General features: G+C 36.6%; 1 protein-coding gene across 1 annotated transcript; it reads left to right on the top strand.

Annotated features, from left to right (window-relative positions):
• Window positions 1-1,628: 1,628 nt before the first annotated feature.
• LOC307107504 (uncharacterized protein C18orf63) lies at window positions 1,629-22,442 on the top strand (the record flags this gene model as incomplete). The annotated part of the gene is made up of 12 exons (XM_079784734.1): window positions 1,629-1,789; window positions 3,482-3,560; window positions 5,290-5,346; window positions 12,239-12,350; window positions 12,939-12,980; window positions 14,427-14,503; window positions 16,974-17,083; window positions 18,134-18,230; window positions 18,343-18,455; window positions 19,601-19,772; window positions 21,149-22,147; window positions 22,329-22,442. The coding sequence occupies exons 1-12, from the start codon at window positions 1,656-1,658 to the stop codon at window positions 22,440-22,442; spliced, it is 2,106 nt and encodes a 701-aa protein (XP_079640860.1). The 5' UTR covers window positions 1,629-1,655.
• Between the last annotated feature and the right edge of the window lie 224 nt (window positions 22,443-22,666).

Raw genomic sequence — 22,666 nt, forward strand, 5'->3', positions numbered from 1 at the left:
ATTTACATAGAAGAGGGTGGAAAAGCAGATAGAAGGACATAATTTTTTATTTTCAATATCAGAAATCATTAGGTCATGAACACCTTGTGTGAATTTGTTAAGGGATCTAAGTACTTTCACTTTTTAAAGAACCAAGTGATTTCCAATGATGAAAACTTTAAACACAATGGTTCTTGAGTGAAGAGAAGCAACCTGAATGAAGTCTTGCTCAAATGCCACCATACAGGTATTTGGTTACAGAGACTGGACTTAAGGCTAGTCACACTTCCAGATTCTCAGGCTGTATGTGTTACTTTTCTTATTAAAGAGAGAAAATATGTTGATGTCAAAAAAGTTTGAAGTACTACAATCTCAGTTTTTTTGTCCCCCTGATGTAGTTGTGCACATTAGAGAAGTTGAACTTAAATTCCAGTTTTTCTTTAACACATATGATAGACTTCAAAGGTATACTCTGTGAATTATGAACTGTAAAATGTGTCCCAAATAGACATTTTACAGCCAGATAATTAATGGAAAAGGAAATTAGATAATTTAGACATTCAGTAAACATGTTCTTTCGTATAAAATGATGAAAATATATTCCTTAACTTTGAAGTACATTACAGATATAATCTAAAACAGCAGGAAACTTTGCTATATATTTTGATTCTTTTTAAATTATTATTTTCATAGGAAAGATCAAAATGAAAGTTAAGAATAGCCAGGAATTGAGAATTTCTAAAATAAAGGCAATATGGTGGGAATGTATCCAGTACCTAGAGCAGAATAGGCATATAATAAACAGTATTTTTATTATTATTTGTACTTAAATTATTCTATTTGTGGTATAAAATTGTAGGTTTGAAATTCTGAATTATCTTTTTGGGGTGACAAAAGTGTTCTAAATTGTGATAGTTGCATGACTCAGTGAATAGAGTAAAAAGCATTGAATTGTACACTTTTAAGTGAGTGAATTGTATTATTTGATGAATTATATCTTAAAACATGTACCAGCCCAGTGGATATGACTCAATGGTTGAGCATCAACCTGAGAACTAGATTAGGGTTCTATTCCCAATCAGGGCACATGCCTGGGTTTGGGGCTCAATCCCCAGTAGGGAGAGTGTAGGAGGCAGCCAATCAATGATTCTCTTTCATCATTCTCTCATAAACAATGGGGAGAAGAAAAGTTTTGTGAATAAGAGAAAAATGGAGGACTGCCCAAGTGTCTTTCTTATTTCTGACCTCTAGCAATCTTAGAAGTGTTTGATGTTTCTCTCTTCCTTCCTCTCTGAAATCAGTCAATATACATTTAAAAACAACATATACCAAACAATTCTAGATTATCATTAGAGAACCTTAAAGGTAAAATGTCAGTGACATTTAACTGCTAAAGTTTTTTATTTGTTTTTCTTATCTTACTAGAGGCCCGATGCATGAAATTTGTGCAAGGGGCTAGGCCTTTGCAGCCCTGGCTTCGTCTGGACAGTTGTTCTGCTTTTCAGACAGCTGGTCTAATTAGCATATTATGCTTTTATTCTATAAATTATATAGATTTCAACACACTATCAAATAATTCTCTTGCATTGGTATAGTTTATTACCTTTTTATTGCTGTTTATTTGTCTGTTTGATTTTAAAGGCCTGATTGCTGAGGCATTTAGCCAACAGGAAAATATGAATGATTCAAGTGTGCAGTCGCTGTTCTTCATCACACTTCCAGATTTACAGAAACTCTGTGCCGTCAAGATAATATTGCATAATGGGGTGGCAGATACTGAGATTAGAAGTACACAAATTAAGATGTGCAGGTAAGAATACATATATAACTAATGCTTTCTAAACTTTTTGAGACCTGTGAGAGCTGTTTTAGAAGTATCTTCTTTAAAGCAAAATACTTAGTTTGTGTATATAATTTTAAAATAAATTTTGTTTGGGCTAGGTATATAGGATTACATTTAAAATACTTGAAATAGAATATCTCACTGTTGATACTTGAGATAGAATATTTCACTGTTTATAGACATTGGTGAAATAAATCAGGTTCCTCAAAACTTAGAGGTAGTAATTAATAAATACTGAATACCTTCTGTTTATGAGGCACTTTAAGAGATACTGTAAACATTTTAGATTAATATAATTTCTTAATATTTGGGTCAATATAAGAGTATTTCTGAAGAATATTTCTCCAACAACTATTGTGAAATGTCTAACCCAACATAGTCTTTGGAAAGTTGAAGCCTAAAGTCTAACTCCCTGATTACTGAGGACTCACCATGTGCTAGTCTTTTCACTTGTTTGAGGCACTCAAAGAAAGACTCAGAATATGTGACAAGATTCTCTCTGTATGATTTCTTGGGGAGGAACAAACACTTCTAAGATTGCTAGGGGTCAGAAATAAGAAAGACACTTGGGGTGTCCTCCATTTTTCTCCTATTAACAAAACTTTTCTTCTCCCTATTGTATATATTCCCACCCAAGTGCATCTAGGAGCCTGTGCCCTTTCTGCTAACGTGTAGTTTGATACCTCCTGAGCAGTTATCTGTGACCCATTTGGGGAACAAATAGGGAGAAAACTGTATGAGAGATTTTCTCTCGTTTGCTCTCAAATGGAATGAGGCCATGCCCATAGAGTGGGGTGTTTTTACTCATGCTCCTAGTAACTGAGAGGTTCAGACAAAGGCAGGCCTTGTAAAAGCAAGTACCTGCTGTACCCAGGTTCTGACATCAAAGATGAGACTGGGTTTGTATCATCTTACTTTTTGAGATAACCCCTCCCCAATACACACTCACTCATGGTTTTTTAAATTTGTTTCCTTGATGATTAGTAATTTGGAAAATTATATTTTCAACTCTTCCTTTTTGTGTTTTTCTACCTTTTCTTTGACCTTTGAAAACAAAATTATTGATAATTTAATTGTAGCAATTTTTGTTTTAAGTTTATTTGGCTGTTAAATGCTAAACTAAAACCACTAATGTCATTCTGACTTGGACAAAATTTTCATTTTTGCAGGAAAATAATCTAGTTCTAACATTGAAGTAGTTGATAAATTCACTGATAGTTGAGTCCTTAGACTGTTGCCCCTGTTCCCCCAACCACCACTTAAAAAACAAAGGAAAATGGACGAAACAGAAGTTAAAAGAGCTGGATTCTTCAGTGTCAAGACTTCTTTAACTCTACACTGAGGGTAGAAATGGGGTTTTAAAAGAGGAATTCATATTCACAGATGAAAGAGGTTAAGAAACTCAGATGCAGGGACAAGTTTACAAATTAATATTAATATCTGTAATTTATAATTTCCTTAATTCAAATCTTGGCTGAGTGCCTACAGTATTCAAGGTAATGCTAAGTGTGGGGAGAGATACAGAAATCTATAACACAATCTTTGCCTGGAAGAGACTTAAACTTCTAATTGGAGCTAAGTGATTTTAAAATGTTCTGTTAAAGGAAAAAACAGACATTGGGCAAGTCCACTTTAAAATGAATAATTTTATCTCAACAGGCAGTTGCTGTTTTTGCACGAAGATATTCTTGTATCACCTGTGTCTGGAATATTTAGCCAAATTTGGGTGGTGATGGCGGTTAGTATTTTAACATTTTATAAAGTATTCTTACTAATTATTTGGGACAATATTGATAAACAGTAATTCAGATACTAATTATAGCTCAAATTGAAGATGGTTTATGAAGACTAATTATACTGTTTTGAAGTTTGAACCATCAGCAGACTTTAACGTTGATATATCTGACATTCGAAATCTATTTTTGTGGTTCTAATATCATATTTAGTTTTTTGTGTCATAAATGTTAAGATGAAGACTATGAATAATTATTAATATGTTACTGCAGAATTTTTAAAGATATAATCCTTTTCTCATATTTTATTCTTTAGAATTACACTTAACCTAAAGGAAGAAGTTTCTCATTCCATCAAATCTCCAATTGTTTTTAAAAAATTTAGATCATCATTTTTTTAAATTTGGAAAATTACCAAAAAAAAATTTACACTTAGTAAAATTAGAACAAGAAACATTTCCCTGTGCTGTATATAACTAGGAATTATAATGAAGGGCCAGAAATCTTCATAAAAATCATACCATCCTAAGATTTTTGTCAAATATCTTTCTGAAAATTCCCTTATTCTGATATTTTAAGTTCCCAGAATTTATTAAAAGCAGCATTTTTTAACAGTGCTGATAAAACATACAAATTTTTCAGTTCTTTAATTTTCCTTCTAGGTTATATGTTCATTTTTTTCCCTTCTCATCCTTAATATCGTTTTCAAGAAAGACAAGCTGTTGGTGAACAAGTAGACACTCATACCTCTTAATTGTGTGTGTTTTTCTACCTGGAAATTTTATGGAATAAGGAAGAGATTGTTCTTTAGCATTCTAGTAAATTCAAATATATAATCTTAGAATAGCCATCTAAAAATGTTTTTCTTTATTACAAATATATTACATGCTATAAAAAATTACAATATTATTTAAAAAGGAATTATTATGCATACTATTTTAAAGCTTGCCTTTCATTTTCCCTTTAACAGCCTCTCTTGTATACTGTTCTGTCAACACATGTATCTTTCTCGATTTTAAGGCTGTGAAATATTTCATTGTATGGCTATACAATAATTTATGCATATCTGAGTTTCTAGTGTTGTGCTGTTACAAACAGTGCTTCAGAAAGCATCACTGAAATTATATAATTTTTGTTTGGTAGTTTCTATGGATTAAATTCTTAGAAGTGGTATTGCAGCCCATTTTAACTATAATCTAGATACTGCAAAATTGCTATCTGAAAAATTCTTCTAGATTACATTTTTTTAAAATTATGTATGTAAAAACCTATAGTTCCACATTCTCACAAATACTGGATATTTGCAACCTCTATACACCTGCCAATCTTTTAGCTTATAAATAATACCTTCTTTTTATTTGTATTTCTTTCATTGGTGAGTTGAAGCACCTTGGCCTTTTGAACTTTCTCTGATCTTCCACTATGTCCATTTTCCTTCTTAAGGTATAATAACTTACTGTATATTATGAAAGATGTTAAATATTCATTGGCCTCTTTCTTCATATGATTTCTGGATTCATGTCACCCCCAGAAAGACTTTCCTCATTTTGAGAATATATCCATAGATTCTATTTCAAGGAGAGATTGGTCATCACTCGCTTCTCCAAAGCATAGAAGCTATCAGGATAATGGCCTGATTCTGTGCTCTCTGCTGTGTAATGTTTAAAGTCTTTTATGTATTGCTTTACTTAATATATGTTAAGTCATCTTTATAAATGTGGATTTTTGTTATAGATACCATTTTATAAAGCTGGAAAACTTAATGCCTATATTGAAAAATATGGAGCTAAGGTACGTTTTATTTTTTAAAGATAATAATTTCAGATATTGTTTATATTGATTTTGTATTCAACTTCTTTTATCAGCCAACAAAAATTGGAGTGTCTTTCTCATAATTTGTTGCTATGCATGTGGAAGACCTGGACAATTTTTCTCAAGCAATTAATTTGTGCACGTTTAGTAGAGACAGAAGGGAAGAGGCTTATTTTTTTTGTTGATTGCTTTCTTGCAGGCATTTTACGTGGCATAATACTATTTATCATACATAACTTCCAAGAACTGAATATTCCCATTTTAAAGATGAAGAAAATGAAACCCAGAGAAACAAAAATATTATAAGCAGAGGCACAAAACAATGTAAATTGTATTCTACATGGTAATGAATTTCTGGATCTTAGCAAGGAAAATATAAATACCTGGGTTGAGCACCTCTTGTGTCTCAGTTACTCAGACCATGGAGACTTGGCTAGAGCTCACTTCATGTCTGCATGTTTCTCTGAGGTGCACTGTGTTCTGGATTATTCCAGCAGGCTGATCAACTGGGGTTTGGGATAATGAGGTTTCCAGTCAGCTCCAAGATTAGATACTTTTTTTCGGTTTTAGGAGGATTATAAGGTCTCAACAATACCCGAAGGTGCTTTGCAACTCCATAAGAAATCTCTGAAGAACCCGAAAGCTGATTTCAGCTGTCGGTCACAATCTATGGGAAAGCTATATTATTTAATCTTTTGGCAAAGACAAATCTGAACTATGAGAACCATATTTACGGTATATCATTTACCTAGAACTAGAAACTAGGTCTACCAGGGATCCCTACAAAACTCTGTCCTTTATTGTGGAAAATGTCTTAATGGTTTTGTGGGGACTCCTTTGATGTCTTACTGTCCCACTTTTGGGGAATTTAATACTTCTATTAATATATTGACTTAAAGCTAAACATTGTATTGTTTTTTGACAAATGTGTTATAAGAATAGATACAATACGATTTTAGAAATGAATTATAAGAATCAAAACAGTTATTTTTTAGCACAAGAATATATAGCATTTCAGTATTGATTTAGTAAAAGTATATTTATACCAACTATATCATTTTATATATATCTTAAGATTATCAGAAAAAAAGGGAAGCTCAGCCAGGTGTGGCTCAGCAGTTGAGCATTGACCCAGAAACAAAGAGGTCACAGATTCGATTCCCAGTCAGGGTATATACCCAGGTTGCAGGTTCAATCCCCAGTGTGGGGTGTTCAGGAGGCAGCCAATCAATAATTCTCTTTCATCATTGATGTTTCTATCTCTCTCTCCCTCTTCCTTCCTCTCTGAAATCAATAAAAATATATTTTTTTAAAAAGGAAAAATTAATAAACACATCTCCCATAGTCCTTATACACTAATAAAAACACACTTTCTGATTAATTTTCTTCTAGTTTTCTAATTTACACCTTTGACTGTATCACTGAAAGTTGTCCAATGTCAAAATATTTAAAATCTTTTTGTTTGTACTCTCATTCTTTTTTTATGAATCCCAATTCCTCATTGTTACTAAGTAAACTTACTTAGGCCCCTTCACCAGACTGCCAGATCCCAGATGCCTCGATATTCATTAGCTTTCTTCCAGCCTGACTTTCCTACCCTCTTGGGCCTTTGTGATTTTGCTCAACTTTTCTTTTTATGGATACTTTATGCATAATAGTAATTATAGTCAGCATATATTTATTGAACATTTAGCATATCCTGAGCACTCTACCTGTTTCTGGAATTAAAGCTGTGAACCACATAAACTCCCTTCTCTCAGAAATCTTACAGTAGGAAAAAATTTTCTCCTTTTTAAGTTTTTGGAGTTTGTGTAGAATTTTTGTTATTCCTTCTATAAATGTTTGGTAAAATTCACCAATACAGTTATCTGGGCCTAGAGTTTTCCTTAATGGAAGGTTTTAAACTATAATTTCAATTTTTTTAAATAGATAATAGAGTATTTAAGTTATCTGTTTCAAGGAATATGTCCATTTCCTCTAAGTTGTCACATTTATTGGCATAAAATTACATATAATATTTCCTTATTTTCCTTTGCTATAGAGTCTGTAGTGATGTCACCTCTCTCATTCTATATATGATAATGTGTGTTTTTTAATTTTTTTCTCCCTGACCAGTCTTGCTAAAGGCTTAACAATCTTATTGATCTCAAAGAACATCTTTTGGTTTTATTGATTTTTCTCTGTTGTTTTACTCTTTTGCTTTTCATTGATTTTCATTATGCTCTTTATTATTTTCTTATGCTTATTTTAGGTTTAGTTTGCTCTTTTGCTAGTTTCTTATGGTGAATTCACTGATTTAAGAACTTTTTCTTTTCCAATATAGACATATTTATTTGCTATAAATGTCCTTGCAAGCATGTTTTGTTTTTATTTTCTCAGTTCAAAATACTTTCTAATTCCTCTTTGATTTCTTCTTTGATCTATGAATAAATTAGAAGTTTCTTATGTAGTTTCCACATATTTGGGGATTTTCCAGGGATCTTTCTGTTACTGCTTTCTAATTTAGTTATGACTAGAGAACACATTTTGTATAACTTGAATTTTTTAGAATTTATTAAGACATAATAATTGGATCATGTTAGTTGATAGTGTTAAGGTACTACATTCTCACTTATTTTATGTCTACCTACTGTATCAGTTACTGAGAAAATGTGGTACAGAACTTGCCCCCGACTATAGCTAAAGTGATCAATAATACCATCTGTGCCCTGGAAGGCATCCAGGTGACCAGTCAAGATGTTTATGAATGATAGAATTGGCCCAGACTTCCTCCTTGCATACCATGGCTGAATGTGAGCTGGTATATCCTGCTGTATCTGGGTTAATACTTCGGGCCAAGGGGAAGTCAACACAGAATCAAGGAGAAAGCCATTTGGTTTTATAAGGTAGATCCTGAAAGTTACGGGATTTGTTCAGCTGCTTGGGTCCTGTACCATGGGGACATGTGTGAAGTCAACGCTGCAGGTTGGAGTCCTGTTGATAGTAGCCTTACTTAAATGATCTGTGAGACAATTGAACAGATTTGGTCTTGTTCCTCGCCAACAGATTAATTATTTACATCCTGAGAGAATTTACCCGAAGCCAAAATGGTATGAAAATGAGGGTGGATAATATTGGGAGACAGTTCTCCTTGGTGCTAACACTTTTTTGCATGTCTTGGTAGTAGAGGAAGTGGCAGCATTTTCTTCTGAACTGTATTTGCACAGATGTTTGTAGAACAAACAGCCTTGATTCTGTCCCCAGCCCTGGTCTCAGAGTCTGTTCTCTGTACAGCTCTCCTATCGCCAACTCTTTGCCCCCATAGCTTGCCTTCCCTTTTCACCCTGGACTCTCAACTCTGACTCTGCAACCCAGAGAGTCCCCTGGCTCCTACAGGACTGCCCTCCAAGCATAAAGCCTGGAAACCCTCTACAGTCAATATGTTGGGGTGATCATAGGTTCCTGTCTCTGAGGGACTGCTTTTGTTTGTTGCTTGATATCCCATGTCCTGTAAACCATTGTTTCATAGAACTTGCCCCATTTTGTACTTTGTCTCAAATGGGAGGATAAATCTGCATCCTATTATTCCCCTTGATCAGAAGTTCTAATTTTTAAAAATTCTCTTCAAGGAAAGATTCTTTGCTGGTACCCATGTAAGTATTTCATTGTTTTCTGATGTTGAACTAGAGTGAACAATTATGAAAAATGTTACAGTATAGTTCTGCTCTGTGTATAGCAGAATATTAAGTAAAGTATAAGCTTGTAACACAGAGGCCCTAAAAGTTTAGGTTTCAGCCCTGACCGGTTTGGCTCAGTGGATAGAGCGTCGGCCTGCGGACTCAAGGGTCCCAAGTTCGATTCCGGTCAAGGGCATGTACCTTGGTTGCGGGCATATCCCCAGTGGGAGGTGTGCAAGAGGCAGCTGATCGATGTTTCTCTCCCATCGATGTTTCTCTCTCTCTATCCCTCTCCCTTCCTCTCTGAAAAAAAAAAAAATCAATAAAAGTTTAGGTTTCTTGGGCCAGGATAAGCAGGTGGAATTGGGCTCTTATTATAGCACTAGAAGCCTGATGTATGAAGATTTGTGCAAGAATAGGCCTTCCTTTCCCTGGCTGCCAGCACCGCCTTTCCACTCCGGCCTGACCTTCCCATGCTGCCCAGAGTCACTGAGCAACTGGGGCAGTGCGGAACGCTTGCGACGCAAGCATCCTGCCCTGCCCCGGCCGCTGGGTGCCTGTGTGTGAAAATTAACCTGGCATCTTTGTTGGGTTAATTTGCATACTCACTCCTGATTGGTTGGTGGGCATCGTGAAGGTACGGTCAATTTGCAACTTTCTCTTTTGTTAGTGTAGATGGCAGTAATCATAGTTTCAGAGTGGAAATGGTTTAACACTTTTTTTTAAAATAAATCTTTATTGTTTAGATTATTACAATTGTTCCTCTTTTCCCCCCATAGCTCCCCTCCACCCGGTTCCCACCCCACCCTCTGCCCCATCCCCCCACCACTGTCCTCATCCATAGATGTACGATTTTTGTTCACTCTCTTCCCACACCCCCCACACCCCATTCCCCCCAAGGATTATCAGTCCACTCCCTTTCTATGCCCCTGATTCTATTATATTCACCAGTTTATTCTGTTCATCACATTTTTTATTCACTTGATTTTTAGATTCACTTGTTGATAGATATGTATTTCTTGTCACTTTGTTGTTCATAGTTTTTGTCTTTACCTTTTTCATCTTCTTCCTCTTCTTACAGAATACCTTTCAGCATTTCATATAATACTGGTTTGGTAGTGATGAACTCCTTTAGCTTTTTCTTATCTGTGAAGTTCTTTATCTGACCTTCAATTCTGAATGACAGCTTTGCTGGGTACAGTAATCTTGGTTATAGGTTCTTGCTATTCATCACTTTCAATATTTCTTGCCACTCCCGTCTGGCCTGCATAGTTTCTGTTGAGAAATCAGCTGACAATCTTATGGGTGCTCCCTTGTAGATAACTGTTTTTCTCTTGCTGCTTTTAGTATTCTCTCTTTGTCTTTAGCTCTGGCATTTTAATTATGATGTGTCTTGGTGTGGTCCTCTTTGGATTCCTTTTGTTTGGGGTTCTCTGTGCTTCCTGGACTTGTAAGTCTATTTCTTTCACCAGGTGGGGGAAGTTTTCTGTCATTATTTCTTCAAATAGGTTTTCAGTATCTTGCTCTCTCTCTTCTTCTGGCACCCCCATAATTCTGATGTTGGTACGCTTGAAGTTATCCCAGAGGCTCCTTACACTATCTTCATATTTTTCGATTCTTTTCTCTTTTTGCTTTTCCGGTTGAGTGTTTTTTGCTTCTTTGTATTTCAAATCTTTGACTTGATTCTTGCGATCCTCTAGTCTGCTGTTAGATCTCTATATATTATTCTTTATTTCAGTCAGTGTATGTTTAATTTCTAGTTGGTCCTTTTTCATATCCTCGAGGGTCTTACTAAATTTATCAGCCTTTTCTAGAAAATTCTTGAAAAACCTTGTAACTGTGGTTTTGAACTCTATATCCAGTCATTTGCTTTGCTCCATTTCTGTCATTTGTGACCTGTTTCTTTGTCTCTGCATTTTGGCTGCTTCCCTGAGTTGATAGAGTGGCTTTGTGTGCTAGCTGTCCTATAGGGCCCAGTGGTTCAGCCTCCCTAGTTACCTGAGGTGGATACTCTTGGTGCACCCCCTTGTGGGCTGTGTGCACAGTCTTGTTGTAGTTAAGCCTTGATTGTTGTTGGTATCACTGGGAGGAATTGACCTCCAGGCCAATTGGCTGTGAAAATCAGCTGTGTCTACGATGTGAGAACTTCTGTGCTGGAAACACCCTTATGAGGCAAGGCTTGCTTCAGTGGAGCTTTGGTGCTCACTGAGTCTGCCCCCTGAGTGTGTCCCTTATGGATCTGAGGAGTTGTAATCTGGATGGTCCTACTTTGCCTCCTGGGTACACTGGCTCTTGGATCTCCAGGGAGGTGCTAATTTAGCCTCTGCCTGAGGCCACCCAGCAGGAGCTATGGAGAGATCTGCAGATTCCTGTTCTTTGTTTGGGTTTTGGAGGTGCCCAGATGAGGCCCAGCTGTGAAGCAATGCAAGCTGCTGTGGGGCCTTGGGCCTTCTTTTGAATGTTCTGGGTCTCACTGACTCAGCTGCAGTTTGTTAGGTAAGTTTAGATTTCAAAGACCAGGTCATTCATATGCAAAAGCCTCTGTGCACAGCTGGAGTGGGGCAGAGTCTCAGGGCAGAGCAAACAGCAATGGCTTCCCATCAGCCCTGAGCCCTGTCCTAAGAGGCCCCCGGATCTAAGTGTCCCTTGGTAATAGCCACAAGCACCTCTGAGAGAAAGCTGCCCTCGAGTTCTGCCTGCTGCCAGACAGTCCAGTTTCTCCCCATATGAGTCTGGGTTCCCAGAGTCTCACCAGGAACTGGAGTTCAGAGCAGTCGGGAGCTTGTGTCTCCCTCCTGCTTGAAATAGACAGCAGCGTACTCAGTTGCCAGCCCTTCAGCGCATGTGCCTCCATACCTCTGCCTTAACTTCTGCAGCTCCTCTGAGTCTCAGTGTGCTTTTCTCTTTCCTTCTTGTTGTAGAATTTCCACTCAGCCAGCCTTCCTGTGGTTCTGGATGATGTCCGTTTTGTCTTTTAGTTGTAATTTTAAAGTTGTTGTGCAAGGTAGCAATTTAGGTGTTTACCTATGCCACCATCTTGATTTCTCCCAATACTTCTTTAACTTTAGAACTAGATGGGATTATGGTGACTAGAACTATCACCCAGAATAGCCCAGTTTGCTAGGTGGTGATTTAAAGACAGACTTGTTCTGGTAGCTTATAGGGACATACTGATTGGTGTAATTTGCTTATATTTTATCCTTTGATCTTTTTAGGTGGAGGCACCACGAAGAGTAATTCCTGTAATTCTTCAAAATTGCCTTTCATATTCACTCACAGCCAGACTTGCTCCAGCCTGGAATAAAACTGGCCATCTCTTGGTGCAAGGTAACACTATGTTTTTCAGCACTGTAGCTTTCTGACTTCATTACGTCTACTATTTGCATCTGTTTTTAATTTCAATATATATTTAGGAAATAGTTTTTAAAGCATAGCCCCAACCAAGCATTCTCAAGCAAGTCCACAACAACATAAATGTCATCTCCTTACTTTGGGATTATATCCAAAGCCTGCTGATGTTTCTTTAAACAAAGTATGTTTTTTTAACAAAGGAAAAGAAAATATGTTTATTATATTATAACACTTGATGTTTAGAAATAAATATAAGTGAGGAGTCTTAATGTAAAATGAACAGAATTTATCAATATTGCTGGTACCAAAGGGCTATTCTGAATTTTGTGTTGAGGTCTGACCTTTTATAACCATTTTATACTAGGAAATAAATATTTGAGGGTATAATTGAGTATTTCTGTTCTTTTAATTGAAGAGATACTTTTTGAGTGGTTATATTTTTTCTCTGAGCTGACATCAGATACTCTTTTGTATAAAACTGCATTTTAAAGCATTTTCTGTAGCTTTGATAATAGCATGATTTATAGATTATAATAACATGGCATATTCTATCAATTTTTTAAGGAAGAGAATTTCTTTCTCAGATGGGAAAGCAAAATGCTGTTGGTAAGTAAAAATGCCTAAGTCAATAGATAAAAACATTAATCTAGTCAACAGTTAAGCTGTTACAAATTATTGAGTTGTACTCTTGGTGATTAGGTTATATTGAAGTTTAATCAGCTGTTATAATCACAATTTCACCTGGGAAAATAACTCTGGTTCAAAATATTTAGCCTACCTAATTGAGAAAAATTCACTTATCTTTATTGGAATAAAATCTATGTTTTTTACTTCTCTACTTAAAGAAAATTATGATTATAAAGGAGTTTAATTCTTACAGGAATTTCTAATGTATAGTTTCCAGAATTATATCATAAGAAATTCTTCAGTATTGTTGCAAGTAAAAGCTTTATTTCTTATGAAAACATGATTCTTTTTCTCCTTAAAGTCTGAAAAGACACAGATGATCTAAAATAACAGTTTATTATATACTTTAATTCTTTCAATGATATGTATAGCTATTTGCAGTTAGACAAATTTCTAAGCAATAGTCCAGATAAAGCAGATAGGTGGAAATCCTAAGCCCAGGTAGGCATTACTAATCAATCCACAGCTCTTTGAGCTCATCTGCCCTCCTTGCACTAGTTTTATGTTTAAGTTGAACAGTGGTAATCATTATACTCTAGCTATGGACAAATGGGTTCGATCCTAAATTTAGTTTAATCCCTAAACACTATCAGTAGACTACAGCTATCAGAGATTAAAGATAACCGTTTAGGAGAGCAAAATTCTTTACTTCTGTGTTAGAATTTTTCTCTTAGTTTACTGAATGTAATATTCTACAGCAAAGGTGACAAATTGGAAGGGTATAGCTCATTGGATTTTCACGAACTAAACTTTTATAACCAGTTATCAAATCAAGAAACAGAAAATTTACCAATACCTCACAAGCTTCCTCCTACTTTCTTCCAGGTATTACCCCTTCCCAAGATAATCAGTATCTGACTTGTTAAGTACTTTTAATTACGAAAAAGCAAGGTAGAAGCCTTGGGGCTCTATAAGATCCAGTGTATATCTGCCAGAATATTTTAGGGCATTCGTTAGTGAATGACTACTGAAGTCAGAATCATGGCATGATACCACCTGATTTAAGAAGACAGTCTCCATTTTTACATATAATAGATGTCAGACTTGTAAAAGGTACTTGTTGAGTTTCCCTCTCAACTGTGAGATACCTCATTTTTCTTATTGCAACCCTGCCCTATGACATCTCCCAACACATACACACCCACATATCCACATTGCTTCATTCAGCCTTTGTCTTCTTGTAGATGTGCCATCTGTGACTGTCAGATAAAATGTTGATTGACTTTTACCATGTGCGAGAAAAAAAGCCATTTTGAGTTTCTAACTTGAATAAATTAAGTTAATTTCTTTTGTTTCTAAAATACTTAATTTGATAGGATGGAGTAGTAATTCCAGAAATTTTATAATTAAATATTTTATTTTCAGCATTAGACATCAATGTAACAGAAACTCAAGTTTGTCTAAGTATAGAAGCTTATACAATCAGACTGCCACAACCTGAGGTACCACAAAATTTGATTTCCATAATTAACTTTATTTACTACATACTTAATATACTTATTATTATTACTAGCATGCCAGTAGGTTTTAATTTTTAATAAGAAGGGTGATAAGATTTTTTATTTTCAAAATTCATATTAAATTCTTGGTATATTGATATTGTTCTAAATCTGGTTACCCAAAGAAAATATTGTCAGTTCAGCACAGGTCCAATTATATTATTCCCTTGCTCAAAAATCTTTTTAATGACATTCAAGACTACCCACAACCCTCTCCTGCCTCAGTGCCCAGTTCTTTCCTCTTCTTATACCTTCAAATATTCAAAGCAATGTTTCATCCCATAGTAAATGTAATATTCCCCCATTGACATTCTGGTAGCTTGTGTGTGCGTGCCTACTTTTTACATGTAATACTTTTTGCCTTCTTAATTGAAGGATATGTCTTTTATTTTGCTATTTTCATAGCACCCAGTATAGAACCTTACTAATGCTAACTCAATAAGTGTGATGTGCCTTCTCCTGTGCCAGTGGTTCTCAACAGAGACAGGTGAAGGGGGAAATGAGTGCTTTTGTTCCTCCTAAGACATTTTGTAATGTCTTGAGACAATTTTGGTTATCACAAAGGGGAAGGGGTGTGTTGCTACTGACATTTAGTGGATAGAAGCCAGAAATACTGCTTAATATCCTACAGTGCACAGCACACAGGACAAAACCCCACAGCTGCCACAACAAAGACTTATCCAGCCTAAAGTGTCAAGAGAAACCCCAGGCATGGGATAGATGACTCTGCCTTTGGTGGGAGCACCCCAATTGGCTACACATGCTGCTAATCCTTTAAGAGCCAGCTCAAATGCTTCTCCATTCACTTTTCTGTTTAACTTTTTTTATTATGAAGAACAAATCAAAGAGGAATAGGATCTACTTTCTGATCCTCAAGAATTATGTGAGCCGGTAGGGAAGCTGACCTGCATATAAATAAATAACTGGAATGGGCTGCATGGTGTTAATTCAGTATCTTGTAATGATGAGGAACCTTCACAAGGCTCCAAACCCAGTGTGATCTCCAGCCTCTTTTAAACCTCCATGCTATTCTACACCATGCTCACATACTTACTTGTATTTCTAGAGTTATACTCCTCATTAGTATATCCCCTATAAGCTTCTTGAGGACTAATTATTGTACCTTACCTGCCCTTTGATTTCTTACAGACGATACTTCTGTTTTAAATACCTGAGATTTGAACCAATTAGAGATTGACAAAGAAGAGTAAGACATAGAGATCAATATACCACCTTTATTAATAGGATGAGAATGTAACTATCCAAAATGGACACTTTTGAGAGTGAAAGGGACACTTGCCTAATCGGATACTAGTCCAACATGTATGAACTACAATACGTTAAAAATAAAATCAGATTAATTAAAAATGGGTGGTTAAAAGTTTATGGTACATAAAAGAACAATTCGTGAACCAGGAGTCTTAAAGCCAACAGTGGAATGAAGCTCAGAGGTGTGTTGTTCCAGGACAGTTTACATAGAAAATTTGTTACACCATTTTGGAAAACAGTTTAAGTTTCACTTATGGATTCTTGAGGCATTTACAAAAATAATCTAAGTTAAATTTTGCTTGCATTGCAGGATAAGGTAAATTAAGTTTTGCTTATGTGCCTTAATTGGTTTTGTCTGAGTTAAGAATTTTCAGGTTTGGTCTCCATTTTATTTTAACAGACATATGGTCACACTATTTATTACTGGGGAATGTGGCCTATCTGAACCTAGAATTTGGTAGATTGACACACCCATGAATGACAGTGATGGAAATCCACAGGCTGCCTTGGGAGATCAGGCACCAGTCCCAGAATGACAGAGAGAATACACACCACCACTTTTTGCCAGCAGGCCAGCTCCCAAGAGGAAGAGGAAGGAGTTGTCCTAATTTTAAGTCACCTCATCTGCTCTAGAGAGGAGTGAATGAGGGGCACAGTGACATCAGGATAGCAGAGCTTTTATCAACATGGGAGCAAACACAAGTCAGAAGATGCTCTTCTCTTTTCTACTCAATACTATACACTCAGTACATACTTGTTCAGTTCATTTAAATTAAGTTTCTAAATTATAATTTGTCATCAGCTCCTCTAAATCTCACTTTTCTTACACTTTGATAGGACATTTTCACAACCTGACTACTATAGCAATTCAAATATGTCTATAAAATGGTACAGAATAGGAGTTTTCATTTGGGAGTTAAGAAGGAAAGTAGTAAAGCTGTTGCTATACTGTATAGAGAAGAGACAGGGTGAGCTGAAACATCACTTACATCATGGAACGTAGTTGGTCCAATATAACTGGAGCCTTTAAAATTACTTTATAACTGTGTGTGTATGTGTATGTGTCTAACAAACACAGTATGTGTCTTTTGTTTGTGAAATTCTTTTGAGGACTTACAGATTAAAATCTTATTTCTATTGAAAGCTAAAAGAATTTGATATTTCTCAAAGTATTATAAAGGACTTTGATACTCACAAGAATGCTGTCATAGAGGGTCATTCAATTTTAAGCAACTGGTGCTACGTTTTGCCAAGGTGAGATTTCAATTTCTAGTAACTAGGGGACGTTCAAATATACCATTTTTTTTCTAATTTTGCTTCAACATTGAGATGTGCAAAAGTATAAATCATTTTGTGAACTTTTGAAACTGAATTATAACTTCAAAAACATACTGCAGCAATATTGTCAGATTTACAGAAACTGTCAACTTCCTCTATCAGATGAAAATAAATTTATTATACATTAAATGTATAATATATATTTATTAGACATATTTATTAGATCTATTTTTAAGTAAATTTCTAGGTCTCATGAGATTACAACTATTATAATCTTAAAATTTTGTAAACTCATAATTAATGATTCATTATTTGATATGAGCTAAATTTTAAGTTTATACTATATTCAGTAAATTATGGCTTGTTAATAACATAAATAGGACTCTTGGGATGAAATTTTTTTTTAATATATTTTATTGATTTTTTACAGAGAGGAAGGGAGAGGGATAGAGAGCTAGAAACATCGATGAGAGAGAATCATCGACCAGCTGCCTCCTGCACACCCCCTACTGGGGATGTGCCCGCAGCCAATGTACATGCCCTTGACCGGAATCGAACCTGGGACCTTTCAGTCCGCAGACCGACGCTCTATCCATTGAGCCAAACCGGTTTCAGCGGGATGAAATTTTAACTTGTTTTACAAAAAAAGAACTTTAGTAAGCATATGCATAATAATTTAACCATGCAGGAAAGGATACAGCTTAGATGGGAAACATAGATATGACTCAGATTCATTCAACTCTTAAACTTTTCCCTAAAGTATAACAGTTACCGGGAATACCTATGTTTGGCAACATTAGTCATTATTTTATCTTTATAACTGGCACGTTGTTTGCATCAATTCAATTATTATTAACAATTCTAGTTGTTAAGATTTAATACAATGCTTGGAACTAGGAACAAATGATTAGTTTATTACTTATGTGTAGATAGTTGTTAAATCTTTTTTTAATGCTTTCTAAATACCATAGTTAACATATCTAAGCACTGGCTCATGATATTTTACCAAATTCTTATTTTTCATAGTATGAAAATGGGGCAGATATTAAGTATTCTTCATACCATACCTCCTGACTGTCCTTTTCACTCCTATAAAGATTTCCAGATGCAATGGGACGACCTGGTAAGGAATAGAAATATATATTATGTAGGAAGTTACTTGATTTTACTACTTATAATTTAACCTAAGTTTAGCTGTCTCTCAAGAGAATTTCAGCTTTGTTCTTAATTTTTAGTATGGCTACAAACTTCCAGAAGATGGTGGAAATATTAAAATATACTGCAACATCTACTTCAAAATGATAAGAGAAAGGATCTTTACATATCCTTTACACACCACCTTTAATGGGTGCTCTCTGCCCACCTTATGACCCAGTCTCTCTCCTGCCCTGATGTCATCATCATTTTCAACCTTCTCTGTCTAAATGTAACTACTTTCCTCTCTACTTTTTATCTGCATGAGTATTTTGTTTTTCTTCCCATTTTTACTTGAGAATTAATTTAGTAATGGCATTTCTCTCCTTAAACTCTTCTGCAACAATTAGACAGGAAAGAAACTTTACAGTAGATAGAAAAATATGTTTATATGATCTCTAGTATAAAGAAAAAGTCATGAGTTTCCTTAGTCAAGGGCTCCCTCCAGTGGCATTTTGGATATAACTGAAAGGGTGGAATTAGATTTAGTTTAACAAAGAATTTTATTTTTGGAAGATTGCTTTACAGGCAAAATTTAGAGGATTTAACTTGCACTTAATGCACCCCATTGATTTTAAAAAATATCTTAACATTCTTTTTTAAAATCTACACACACAAGAGTACAAGTGCTGTGGTGAAACTCTTCAGTTTTAATACGGATCTCCTGGGCCTTTGTATTCTGATGAGCTGGAGTTTCAAAATGAAGAGAGAAGAGCCATAATGTTCTTTCTGTATTTTGTTTCCTAACCAAAATCTTAATATAAAATTAAAGATCATAGATATCCATTATTCCCTTTCATTAGATGCCAAGTCATTATTCTGAATCTTCAGAATACCTTTTATCGGAAAATTAACTGCTTTTTTCAAAGAACTGCTTTTGGAGCTTAAATGAAATCTGTTTTGTTTCTTTGTACTGAGTCTTTACTGCTTTTTGGAGCTGCAACCTGCTTATTGTTTACTATAAATACTTATTTTAAATCCACAAAGGTCATAGTGTCTTCCTTATGAATCATTTCTAGAATGTCTTAGTTTGCCAGCCTGTAAGGAAAGCCATGTCATAAGGATCCAATGAGCTCTTTTGATTGTGGATATTAAGATAGAAGTAATTACTATCCCTGTGAGAAAACATGCTTTTTAGGTTTGGATTATGAAGTTGGAATTATTTATCTTGGAATAAATAAGCACCATATAAAATAGCTAGGATTTAGTTGTGTCTTTTTAACAGTAACGATTTAATCCTTTTTTTTATTCCATAAAACTGTTCCATTGTTCTTTAACATTGTTCACATACCCTCTCAGTTGCATCAGAAGTCAGCCCATACAGTACTTTCCAAGGGTAAATTTGGAAGATGTGTTGAAAAGTTTTCTTTCAGATTTAAAATCTAAACTGCCCCATATATGTGGGTTTCCCATAAAGATGACAACAAAACCGTGCTATTCCACACAAGAACTAACTAAACCAAGTATACAGGTAAGACATTCGTGTCCTCTGAAGTTCTCTGAGACATACTGTGCACCTGTCTTACTTGATCTCTTGCCTCCTCTGGTGAACCACCTAATCTGTTGTGATATAATTATTTTTCTCTCAGGTCACTGTTTCTTTAATACTATTTACTATGATTATACTTAACCATTTCTCACTGCCATTTGCTATTATTGTATTTAATGTGCTATTATTTTATACTAATGGCCCAGTGCACGAAATTTGTGCATGGGGGGTGGGAGTGTTCCTCAGCCCGGCCTGCACCCTCTCCAATCTGGGACCCCATAAGGATGACCTACTGCCGGTTTACAGGGATTTGGCCTAAACTGGCAGTCAGACATCCCTCTCACAGTCCAGGACTGCTGGCTCCAGCCGCTCACCTGCCTGCCTGCCTGATTGCCCCTAACCACTCTGCCTGCCGGCCTGCTCTCCCCCAACTGCCCCCCACCGCTGGCCTGCTTGCCCCCAAATGCCCCCCCTGCCAGCCTAATCACCCCCAACTGCCTCCCATGCCAGCCTGCTCACCCCCAACTGCCCCCTCTGCTGGTCTGCTCGCCCCTACCTTCCCTCCCCACTGGCCTGCTCACCCCCAACTGCCCCCCTGCTGGTGTGCTCACTCAAAACTGCCCCCACCCCCGCTGTCCTGATCACCTCCAACTGACCCCCACTGACGGCCTGCTCACCCCCAACTGGCCCCCCTGCTGGTCTGCTTACCCCCAACGGCCCCTGCTGTCCCATCCTGGCCTGATCACCCCCTGGCGACCCAAGGTCCCAGCCCCTCCTGTTTTTCTTTTTCTTTTTTTCTTTTTCTGCGCCTCCTTGAGCAGAGGCCGGGGCGGGCTGGAGGCAAGTATCTAGGATTTATTTATCTTCTATAATTGAAACTTTGTAGCCTTGAGCGGAGGCCAGGGCCGGCCAGGGTGGGCGGGAAGCTTGGTTTCCTCCATTGCTGGGGCAACTCAAGCCTCCTGCTTGCTCCGGCTCTGTGGCCGCCACCATTTTTGTTGGGGTTTATTTATCTTCTGTAATTGAAACTTTGTACTCTTGAGTGGAGGCCAGGGCCAGCCAGGGTGGGTGGAAAGCTTGGCTTCCTCCATAGCCGGGGCAACCCAAGCCTCCTGCTTGCTCCAGCTCCATGGCCGGCCGCCATCTTGGTTGGGTTAATTTGCATACTCACTCCTGATTGGCTTGTGGGCATGGCTTGTGGGCATAGTGGAGTGACAGTTAATTTGCATGTTTCTCTTTTATTAGTGTAGCTATTGTAGTGTTACTTTATGTGCTTATTTTGATGGTATTTCATATCATTTCTTTTCCATTAAAGACATTATTATATTTTTTAAAATTCTTAATCTGTATCCTTTCAGGGAAACAAAGTCAAGCCACCAAATCTGACCTCTAAACAAATGTTCAGGACCTCTCTGACTCAGGCCCCTTCCATAGGACCTTCTCTGGCTCACCATCCTTTATCACGATCAGTGGCCATAGACCACAAGGTGGAGCCTTGGGTCAGCCAGCAGAATACCTGCATGTTCTCAGCTCTGAACCTCCAGCCAGAATCTGCTCAGAGCAGAAAGAAGTCCCTCTCTGGCAAGGCACCACAAGTACATTTGGAAGTACCAAAGCCCACCAGAGGAAATACTCAAGTTCAAGATACTAATTTTAGCTCCCAAAGTAACATGGCCCCTAAATTCATACCAATTTTCAAAACTCGATCATTACAGATGAATAAAAATGTCTTAGAGCCTGGCAACCTGAAAAGAAAACCACTTGTTACAGAATCCAAGTTGTTTTCACTTAAAACCAATGTGATCCGGGATGACAAACTGAATTTAGATCCAGCTATAGAAAAAAGATCTAATTATAACATTCAGATGGAAGTTAGAGATTTAAACCAGAAGACTTCTAGACCTCTGCAAGTAAAAGAAAGTGTGACAAAATATCTCCCTTCAAACGGAAAATCGTCAGCTTTGAGTATGAATGGAAATAAGCGATTACCTAACAGTTCAGGATTGCAGATGTCAAATAAGAGTTTAGGTGTGCTAAAAAGTGCCATTGACTGCCAAGTGAATGGAAAAGAAACTTTAACAAGCAAACATAAAGCACAACTTTCAGAAAAGGGACATGAGTCACTAAAAGTGAAAAGACCACACATTTTTGAATCAGACACAGAAATGGAAGGTTCCCAACTACTTCAACAATCAGTCAATAAAACTAAAGAAGTTGATATCAGTGACCACAGACTGATATCAGGTAGGACAGCCCACAGGCCTAACAGAAAACTATGTCAGGAATCTTCAAAACCTGCAAAGCAGCCTCATTCCAATAATGTCCACTGTGGACAATCCAGTTCTTCTATGAACCAGGTAAGAAAACATTTTAATCTGGGGATATTTATCATATTATAGATCTTTAAAACTCCTAAATAAAGATTTAAGGGATTTTCCCAAGATCATCTAGAAACACATTGGGAAAATGTGCCCTAACATAACTACCAAGTATATACAGTTGAGTCATTAAAAATGTGATTCCTTAATCTGATTACAGATACATGACTTGGACAAATCAAAACCTAAGAAATCTCTCTTCAGCCCTCAAGCTTATAACATGGATGTGAAAGCAGGAAATATCCATCCAGTAACTTCGGTGATAACCTTTTGATTTATTTTCATTATGTTATCTGAATTGGAATTGCCAAGTTTAGGGATCTCCAACCACTTGATAAAGAGGAGTTACTTTTAAACCCCTTGAAGCCTTAAAATCAGCCTTTGTATGTAACAGCAACTGTTAATACAGAAGAGACCCCGAAGAGGGAGGAGGACAGAGGTCCCACTATGGGCTCTTCCTACTTTTGTGTTGGGGTCTTTGCAGACTAAGAGCCTCCA

Source organism: Cnephaeus nilssonii (assembly GCF_951640355.1).
Source record: "Cnephaeus nilssonii genome assembly, chromosome: 11".
Lineage (NCBI taxonomy): Eukaryota > Metazoa > Chordata > Mammalia > Chiroptera > Vespertilionidae > Cnephaeus > Cnephaeus nilssonii.